Source organism: Convolutriloba macropyga, chromosome 1, assembly GCF_964194025.1.
Source record: "Convolutriloba macropyga chromosome 1, txConMacr16.3, whole genome shotgun sequence".
NCBI classification, from domain to species: domain Eukaryota; kingdom Metazoa; phylum Xenacoelomorpha; order Acoela; family Convolutidae; genus Convolutriloba; species Convolutriloba macropyga.
The window spans coordinates 5958516-5968997 of record NC_134468.1 but is presented as its reverse complement, the minus strand read 5'-3'; the positions used below and the strand labels follow the sequence as shown (position 1 = coordinate 5968997).

Below are 10482 nucleotides of genomic sequence, written 5' to 3'. Positions count from 1 at the left end.
GGTGTAAGGTCAGGCAGCGTCCGTGGGGGGGGGGGGGGTGCACCGGGGGAGGCTGAAAGGGGAGTGGGGCAACGGTGGGAGGGGTTCGTTGGCTACACGGGGCTCTTAGGGCCTGAACAATGTGCAGGAGCGTGGAGTGGGGGGGGGGGTGTGAAAAGAGGGGGCTGATGTGGGGGGGGGGGGGTTCAACCTCTAAGAACTTCCCCTCACACAAGTAAAAGTCTCCAAAACAGTTTCTGTGAACCGCATAGTTGGAGAATAGTGAGCTGAAATGCTAAGAGAACTTAATGCTCGCTGGGCGCTGTTTATCTCGTTTTGAGAACGGAAAGACAAATTGATCAGACGAAAAATTGGTCAAGCGAAAAATCGCGTTAAAAAAGACCAACAGACCAATATAATTGCTACAATCTTCGAAATTGTCTCCTTGCACTTAGGTTGCTTTGCTGAGCGACAACTTTTTAAAAGCATTACGAGAATAATGACTGAATATTAAAGCTATCCAAGAGAATAGAAATTTATTTCTCTCAAAATCTCAACAAACCGACCGATTTAATAAAAAAATTTCGTCTACCCATGTTTTACGAAAACAACTAGTTCCAAAGTCGTTAAAACTGTTGAATATGATTTAAATATATTTAATAAAAGCAATTATGCCTCTTTGAGACCCATCGAGAGCTGTCATTAATGAGAAAGACAGAGAGAGAAAGTGCATCCACAAATCAAGAAGCAAACAGTGTCTGTCATAAAAACTACTAGCTTCCGTTTGTGGGATTCAACATATTGCAACTATACAAGACTAGAGCACACGTACTAGCATTAATGAAAAAAGCATTAATGTAAAAAAATTTGTGAAGAAAAATCAACAACAGCGCTTCTCATAGATTAAAAATTTGTTTCAAGGCTGTGCTCTCACGCAAAAAAGCAGGTTGTAAAAATTCGGAACTTGACACCATTTGTTATTCGGTCCTTTTACAACTCAAGCTTGACTAAAATAATTACTTTGGTAGAAAAAAAGGGCCCACTCAGGGATTTCAACTGACATTATTAGAGGTTAACATAGACCACTATAACGATTTAGAGTGCTTCATGTCATTTAGTGCTTAACGTTAGTGAAGTAAAATTCAATCGAGCGAAAAACTTTTGCCGTTAAAAAATTTGCATTAAAAGACACGACCGACTAAATTAACTTTTCAAAACTTTGTTCAAGAGCAATGAAAAACGACCTCACTTTCTGACTAATGAAAACAATTTTTAGAGGACTAGGTGAATTTGGAAGATAAAATTGTATTCATTTCAAACACAACCAAAGGATGATGATATGTATTATAATCAAGACTTCGCTGGTCGAAAAACATTAACATATTTACTACAAACAGAAAATATAAAGAATAATAATGCTACTTACCAATTTCAGTGATAAATTTGATCTACCCATTGAACACGTTTCATAGTAATTACTATAGCACCTTCGAGGATATATAAATTATCAACGTGTTTAAAATTTAGTACAATCCAAACATAGATATTTTACATGAGTGAGCGCGAACTTATTTATTGCAGACACTTGGGATGGTGCAGACACAAATTGCACAAAACTGGTCATATCATTTGATAAACTACTCCTTGTGCAAAAATGGTACAACCAAATTGAGGAATCATAACACACTGACTTGAAAAAATTGCTCTCAAGTTGCAAGAGGAGGTTTCAGATTCTATCCACACTAACGTGATGGATAATTTCCGCAGAATTCTTCTCGCAAGAAGACATGTGACACAAACTGCGCCACAATTTTTTAACATGATTTTTATAACCTCATAAGAGGCGGGTCCAATAATCTACTTTGGTACAGTTCCTGGGGGAGACTCATCAGAACCAAAAAGAGGGTAAAATTCTGACCAATACAATTGCCAAATAAGTTTGAGAGCAATTGAAAAATATACATAAAAGCTCCGCAGCTGATTAAATGTTGGAAAGACACACCAAACTGAAAAAAATCTCTCGAGTGAGGATTGAGAGGAGAATGAAAACAATGCAGCATCCAAACCAATAATTCCGGACCTGTTTTCTTTTCCCCGTTAACAAAACTTCCGACTTCATTTTCAGTAACCCGAGTGAACAAGCTAGTAGGAGTTTTTAGTAGTATTTAATGGTCTGCATAACCCAAAGATTTTATTACATGTTCTTGCGTTTATATAGGTTTGTATTGCCTAATAAGAGCTGCAATTAGCAATAAAAGCGAAGTATTTATTGCGTTTTATGGTAGGGTGCACAGTATCAGTTAATGGCAGTCATTTGAAATCGGGGGAAAGGGAAACAGTACCGATTACATTTTTTTGTACCGGCTTCAGACGCTGGTGACTAAGTGGTCATGTTATTATATTGTAGGTTTCACCTTCCACTGTTGGTAAGGGTTGTTTGCATCACATGCCCTGAGTTTAACCTTGCTGGTTTGAGTGGACAATAACTCAACACACGTGTTGCCCTTGACATTCTTGAGTTGAAGTGTATCCTGAAACACACAGCAATGCAGTTCCACCTGTTTCAAAACCAAGACGACTTGAATATAGTTCTGGATCTCCATCAGGGAAACTTAACCACCCGTAAAACACTAAAACGGTCATTAGCCTAAAGGTGTGTGTGTGTGTGTGTGTGTGTGTGTGTGTGTGGAGAGTGGGGGGGGGGGCGTGTCGGTTCAGAAGATGAAAACGCCCATTACAAACACAACAGGGAATTGCCGATTCGACTTTTTTATTATATTTTAGAGGGCGACTTTGAATGATTGTACAAGCAAAGACAACACACAAATTTTCAATCAAGATGAAATTGAAGAACAACAAGAAAGGAAGAACATAGTTGGATAAACTCAGAGCCTGCCACTGAAGGGTTCATCCGACGAAAAATGGGCTGTAATTTTAACGATTATAGCTATAAAAATACACAAAAACTTAGCTGCAGATTGCCAGAAACAAGCTATAGCTTCGTCGACATTCAATCTCAGAATGACAACGAAAAAAAATAAGAGCGAAAAAAGAAATGGCAGGTTTCATAGCTAACCTGCAATTACAGTAATACATTAGGGTAATACATCAAACTGGATATGAAAATGACGAAAAGTCATTATTTTTGACAGTAAGGTATTTTACTCGCTCCAATTCGAGTGAAAAATGACCTCAAGCTCACAACTCAGACAAAATTGAATAAATTAATAAACAAAAGGCAGATTTGAAGTGAATAGTGACTTCACAGTTTGTAACTAAAAACGTGACGACATATATTAATCCAGAGAAGGCCAATAGTTGCAAAAAGTTACACTGGAAAATTTTATAGTAAGCTCATCAAATTTTATAATTTAGCACATACCAGAAAAGGGCAGAATTACTCAATGTGAGTGACCATAGCCGACTAATATTGGGAGATTTGCTTGCAAACGACCGGCGAGCGTTTGGTTGGCTTTGGTAGCAACCAGCTGGGGCTTAGGGACCCTAGATTTAGGGCGGGGATCAGGTCCTAGATTTAGGGAGGGGGAGCGGGTCGAGCTTTGGTGGGAGGGGTAAGGTAGTGAAACATATAACAAGAGCGCAACAAATGACGGTACACAAATTTATCTCTGAGAGGTAGAAGTCACCAAAAAAGTTAACTTAACAAAAAAACATAGCAGGACAAGTCCTGAAATACAATTCAAAGAATTGAATGAGAAACTTAGAATTACTCTACCTGACCAGCAGATCAATTCAACGATGCCAGCCAAAACACAAACAAAATCATCTTGAAAAATTGAGCAACAAACAATCAAACAAACTTAACAAATATATAATCATTGATAAAACTTTGAAGCTTTTACCACGAAGGCAAAATTTGATCCCTTTAAATATACCTATTTCAAAAATATGTTCAAAACCAAATTTTGTTTCTAAAATTGGTGCAGTATTATACCTGCAATGTCTGAAAAAAAAACTTTGGCACTTGAACATCGATTAACTCAAAAATTTTCAAAAACTAAAAAAATGATAACAAATGAAATTTTAATGAAATGTTGCTGAAAATCGTGATATTTATATCCTAAGAATCAACTCATAAGAAACGATTCTAGTGTCTCTAGAGGCTATCCAGTAAACCAATTCCAAGCCTTAAAAAATTAATTGAATCAAAGATCGATAAGCAATAATTTTTATAAAAAATTCAAATTTCAAAGAACAGAAATTCGTTTTGCATAAAAAAGACTAACACGTTTACAATAAATAACTCAAACGTCGTTAGAGAGCAAATTAAAACAATATTTATTAATGTTCTCTATAAAATTCAAACAAAAATTCCTTGAAAACCATTAAATGCGACCTCTCAACCACAATTCAAGAAAAATTTTCAATTAAATCTGCTAGATCAGTAATCCAGCCAATACTTAAAAGAGATGTATTTTAACAAACAAGTTAAAGAAGTCATGAAAACCAAAAAACTAAATAAAGATAACCTATTTCAGTGAAAAGGACGGTGTCTTGCATTCAAGTGGCACTTCATCACAATGACACAGAATTGCTCTTAATTCGGAATTGATCAAATAAAACGACAGCGAGAAATTGAAAGAAGTAGGCCAAAAACAAAAAACAGATAACCAGCTCCACCTTCATAAAACCAGATCAAATAAATCTTTGGGAGGTATACACTTTCACTAGTTGTTCAATGAATTTTTCGGACTAAAAACAAAAAAACATAACCGACAAACGTCAGGCGAACTGCTCTCAAACGACCGGCGAGCGGTTGGCTTCATTAGTAGCTAGCCACGGATTAGTGAGGCTAGCTTTAGCTTGATTCGACTCTTCAACTTTTAGTTTTCTAGCCATGTCAATAAACATTGCAAAATTTAAAAGAAAAGCCTCCATATTTCGCAATGAAAATGTTAAAACTGTTTTTTGACTCTGGAGCTATGTCAAGTAACCAATCTGCAAGCTTCGTTGGCCAGTAGTGATTGTTAAACTCAAAAAAGGAAAACTCAGAAAAGGACAAAAACATTCAAAAATTTTGAAAACAATCGAAAATTTAAACAAAATCATGCTAAAATTCAAGATAATAATATCTTCAAAACCATTTCTCTGTCTCAAAAAACTACCCGGTATTCCTATTTCAACCTTTAAATAGTTTCACTGACCCATAAAGATCCATAAACTTGGAACATGACAATAACTTTCCAAAAAATTTGAAAAAAAAATTTCATCAAAAAATTGCTAAAGCTGGAGTCATTAAAATGTTGATAACCATTCCATTATTTCTGGAAACTATGCAACAGCTTACCAACAAACCTTTGAAGAGGTCCATAGGATCCTGGTGCCGGAAATAATGACAAAAAAAGGTTCTAAATACTTGAAAAAATTGCAAAATTTTTTAAAAAAATTGCCGACAAAATCTTGAAAACCATTTCATTACATCTAGAAGCTATGCACTAACCTATAACAAAACGCTAGAGGAGGTCATGTGCCTCTTGAGGAAGGAGAAACTTGAAAAATGACAAACTTCAAAAAAATGCAAGTTGCGTAAAAGACTGCTAAAATTTGTGATATTAAAAGTTGAAAACTAATCCATGGCCAAAAAACATTTTCCAGTAACTTATTATCAAACCCAAGCACATACTTTCTGTTAGGCTTTGGGCCTCTAATGAAACTTAATGCCCGCTGGGCTTTACCTGTTTATCCCGTTCTGAAAGATTAAAGTCATTGAAAAATAAGTGAACACATCTTGAAAAAAACACAGCGCCCCAATACAATTCAAATTCTTTGAATTGTAAAAAATCAAATTCATTATAAAACACAGCCGCATAAAAACATTTTTTCAATACTAAGTCACTTTAGATCGCTTTGCTGAGCAACTACTGTTTAAAAGCACTTCGAGCAGAATGAGCGAACAATGAAGCTAGCCTATATAAGTCAAGAAAATTTCATGTAAAATATCAAAAATGAGGTAAAGCGAAATTTTTTTGTCACACGATGAATCAAGCTAGCTTTAGCTTGATTCAACTCTTCAACTTTTAGTTTTCTAGCCTTGTCAATAAACATTGCAAAATTTAAAAGAAAAGCCTCCATATTTCGCAGTGAAAATGTTAAAACTGTTTTTTGACTCTGGAGTTATGTCAAGTAACCAATCTGCAAGCTTCGTTGGCCAGTAGTGATAGTTAAACTCAAAAAAGGTAAACTCAGAAAAGGACAAAAACAAAAATTTTGAAAAAAATCGAAAATTTAAACAAAATCTTGCTAAAATTCAAGATATTAATATCTTCAAAACCATTTCTCTGTCTCAAAAAAATACCCGGTATTCCTATTTCAACCTTTAAATAGTTTCACTGACCCATAAACATCCATAAACTTGGAACATGACAATAATTTTCCAAAAAATTTGAAAAAAAAATTTCATCAAAAAATTGCTAAAGCTGGAGTCATTAAAATGTTGATAACCATTCCATTATTTCTGGAAACTATGCAACAGCTTACCAACAAACCTTTGAAGAGGTCCATAGGATCCTGGTGCCGGAAATAATGACAAAAAATTCAAAAAGATTCTAAATACTTGAAAAATTTGCAAATTTTTTTTTTTAAAAATTGCCGATAAAAACTTGAAAACCATTTCATTACATCTAGAAGCTATGCACTAACCTATAACCAAACGCTAGCGGAGGTAATGTGCCTCTTGAGGCTGGAGAAACTTGAAAAATGACAAATTTCAAAAAATGCAAGTTGCGTAAAAGACTGCTAAAATTTGTGATATTAAAAGTTGAAAACTAATCCATGGCCAAAAAACATTTTCCAGTAACTTATTATCAAACCCAAGCACATATTTTCTGTTAGGCTTTGGGCCTCTAATGAAACTTAATGCACGCTGGGCTTCACCTGTTTATCTCGTTTTGAAAGATTAAAGTCATTGAAAAATAAGTGAACACATCTTGAAAAAAACACAGCGCCCCAATACAATTCAAATTCTTTGAATTGTAAAAAATCAAATTCATTATAAAACACAGCCGCATAAAAACATTTTTTCAATACTAAGTCACTTTAGATTGCTTTGCTGAGCAACTACTGTTTAAAAGCACTTCGAGCAGAATGAGCGAACAATGAAGCTAGCTTATATAAGTCAAGAAAATTTCATGTAAAATATCGAAAATGAGGTAAAGCGAAAAATTTTTGTCAAACGATGAATCAAGCTAGCTTTAGCTTGATTCGACTCTTCAACTTTTAGTTTTCTAGCCTTGTCAATAAACATTGCAAAATTTAAAAGAAAAGCCTCCACATTTCGCAGTGAAAATGTTAAAACTGTTTTTTGGCTCTGGAGTTTTGTCAAGTAACCAATCTGCAAGCTTCGTTGGCCAGTATTGATCGTTAAACTCAAAAAAGGAAAACTCAGAAAAAGACAAAAACATTCAAAAATTTTGAAAACAATCGAAAATTTAAACAAAATCTTGCTAAAATTCAAGATATTAATATCTTCAAAACCATTTCTCTGTCTCAAAAAACTACCCGGTATTCCTATTTCAACCTTTAAATAGTTTCACTGACCCATAAAGATCCATAAACTTGGAACATGACAATAATTTTCCAAAAATTTGACAAAAAAGTTTCATAAAAAAATTGCTAAAGCTGGAGTCATTAAAATGTTGATAACCATTCCATTATTTCTGGAAACTATGCAACAGCTTACCAACAAACCTTTGAAGAGGTCCATAGGATCCTGGTGCCGGAAAAAATGACAAAAAAATTCAAAAAGATTCTAAATACTTGAAAAAATTGCATTTTTTTTTAAATTTGCCGATAAAATCTTGAAAACCATTTCATTACATCTAGAAGCTATGCGCTAGCCTATAACCAAACGCTAGAGAAGGTTATGTGCCTCTTGAGGCTGGAGAACTTTGAAAAATGACAAATTTCAAAAAAATTGCAAGTTGCGTAAAAAACTGCTAAAATTTGTGACATTAAAAGTTGAAAACTAACCCATGGCCAAAAAACATTTTCCAGTAACTTATTATCAAACCCAAGCAAATATTTTCTGTTAGGCTGAAAAACCGGAATAATGACAATGTCAAAAAAATGAAAAAATGGCAAGTTTTGCAAAAAAAAGCTAGAATTCGTGATGTTGAAATCTTGAAAAACATTCCATTACGTTTAGAAAATATATAGTAACCTATTGACAAACTCTAGAGGAGGTTCATTGGCTCTTAAAGCTGAAAAATCCTAAAAACTGTCAAAAATTTGAAAAAACTTGAAAAACTTAAAATTTGTCATATTAAAATTGAAAGCTATTCCATGGCAAACAAATTTTTTTTAGTAACTTATTGTCAGACCCCTAAGCACGTCTGACCCCTCAGGAAAGACGTGAACAATGAAGAAATGTGAAAAATTTGCACAATCTGTCAAACAAAAATGCTAAAATTTGTGATATTAAAATGTTGAAACCACTCCACTACCACTAGAAACTATGCAGTAATCTATTAAAAACCCTAGAGGAGGTTCCTTGACACCTAGATCTCAAAAAATGTTTAAAATTTTCAAAAAGCTCGGGGAGGTTGGGCAACAAGCAACAGTCGGGTGGGGGGGGGGGGGGGAGGGGCAATAGCGCGTTGGGGGGTGGGGTTGGGGGCAATAGTTGGGGGTCAACAAAGAACCTCTAAGAGGTCTTCAACCTCTAAGAACCGCCCTTCACACCATAAGTATAAGTCTCCAAAACAGTTTGAGTTGAAACTGAGCTGAAAGGCTCTAAGAGCATTTAATGCTCGCTGGGCGCTACCTGTTTATCCCGTTTTTGAGGACGAAAAGTCAAAAGCGTCAGACGAAAAATCGGTCAAGCGAAAAATTGCATAAAAAAGACAGACAGGACTAATATAATTGCTACAAACTTCGTTTGAGAGCAATTAAAAAAACGCCTCCCCAAGTTAAGTTTAGAGACATTTGGCGTCAAGAAAAGGATGACCTTCATAACTACCAATTTGTTCCTATTCCACGAGCCAAATATTAGGGTCCTAGCTTTGGCAATGTGCAAAATCGGAAAATTGCTAACGAAAACGCCATGTCGCCTATACAGACTTGACTCCCACTTCGTTTCGCCACCATTAATAATGATTCTACTGGGCTATAATTGCACGAGAACATTTTACATTTTCAGCTTTCAAACGTCTTCTTTGTAATTGCTCTTAATACTAGTCGAGTTTAGGTGTTCCCACACCCAATTGGACTTTCATCCTCTTCTGAGTACACGAATTTGTCGACATCAGTTTTTTTGTCAGCTATGAATTACCAGTTTAATTATTTACCTTGTCATACTCCCAGATGAAGTAGTCCTTTGCTCCATGGCAGAACACATTGATGAGTGTTTCTCCGCGAGCATTAGTACAGTGCTCGTTGAACCTCAGCTCTTTACCTTCTGTCACACGCCACGCCTGCAACGACAGAAATAGTCCAATGTCAAGCTAAAAATTACCCACAGTTCACGTTATGGCCTATCATGGGATCCAAAAGAGATAGAAATCAAAACCAGCTGATTAACAAGGTTTGACCTTGAAGGGTCTGTTAGGAAATTTAATTGAAGTTGCAGTACTGTCAGAGTTGATTTCTATGCTACTATGTGATTCTACGTTTAACGCATAATATCAAAGCTAGATAATTTTTGGTTAGGTGATTTTCCTGATTTTGTTTTTTTTTGGCTTTTAAAGGAGATGGTTTACCTGATTAAACGATATCTAAATGTCATTTAAGCAAGATAAGGATAACCTCGAGTTAAATTGAAGATTCTTGAGACAAAACAGTAAAAAAAAATTACAAAATATTAACCCAACAACTACCCAGATCTGTATCTAAACGAAAAATGGAAAAATGTTAAAGCAACCAAACATTTCAAAACAAAAACTAAGTTTAAGAGCCAACAGTCTTTAAAGGAATTTAAATCACTAGTTGATCTTGCAGTTGTTTTATATAGAGTCACAAGCCAAGATTGAGAACCAGAATCCCTAAAAAAGATTACAAACAAACTATAAATCAACAAAAAGCAATTCTCGAAAATAGAAAAGGCCAAAAAATTAGACCATAACAGACTAACGCGCGAATTGCTCTCAAACGACCGGCGAGCAGTTGGCTTGGTTAGTACGTATCTGCGGCTCAGTGATGCTTGAATTGGTGGGCTTATGGGAAAAAGAGGGGTTGCAGCGAATAGGGGTAGGGTTGTGAGGACTGGACCAGAGGGAGGGGGTCGAAACCCCCCAGGTAGGGGAGTATAGGTGCAAAAACAGGGGAGTATCGGAACACTTTTGAATTCGATGAGCCAGCCGCGAAAAGAAACTGTACATTACATTTAGACAACAGCAAAACTGGATCAAAACAGCATATCTAGCGATGTTTTTTAGACAGGTCTTAATCTAACATTGGTCACCGATACATTTTCAAAGCGCAAAATAATAAGACAAGAAAGAGCGCAATCGAATTATTTTATTAGAAGGCTCATTGAAAACTTTGATA

At 35.4% G+C, this 10482-nt stretch overlaps 1 protein-coding gene across 2 annotated transcripts in view; it reads right to left on the bottom strand.

Annotated features, from left to right (window-relative positions):
* Positions 1-2241: 2241 nt before the first annotated feature.
* LOC142358758 (N-acetylgalactosaminyltransferase 7-like) overlaps positions 2242-10482 on the bottom strand; it is a 50048-nt gene continuing 41807 nt past the window's right edge. For both annotated transcript variants that reach the window (XM_075410332.1, XM_075410341.1), the window contains exons 10-11: positions 9285-9410; positions 2242-2510 (exon numbers count right to left, since the gene is read on the bottom strand). In XM_075410332.1, the coding sequence (XP_075266447.1) occupies positions 2376-2510; positions 9285-9410 (261 nt within the window). In that variant the 3' untranslated portion in view covers positions 2242-2375. The remainder of the gene's footprint in view (positions 2511-9284; positions 9411-10482) is intronic.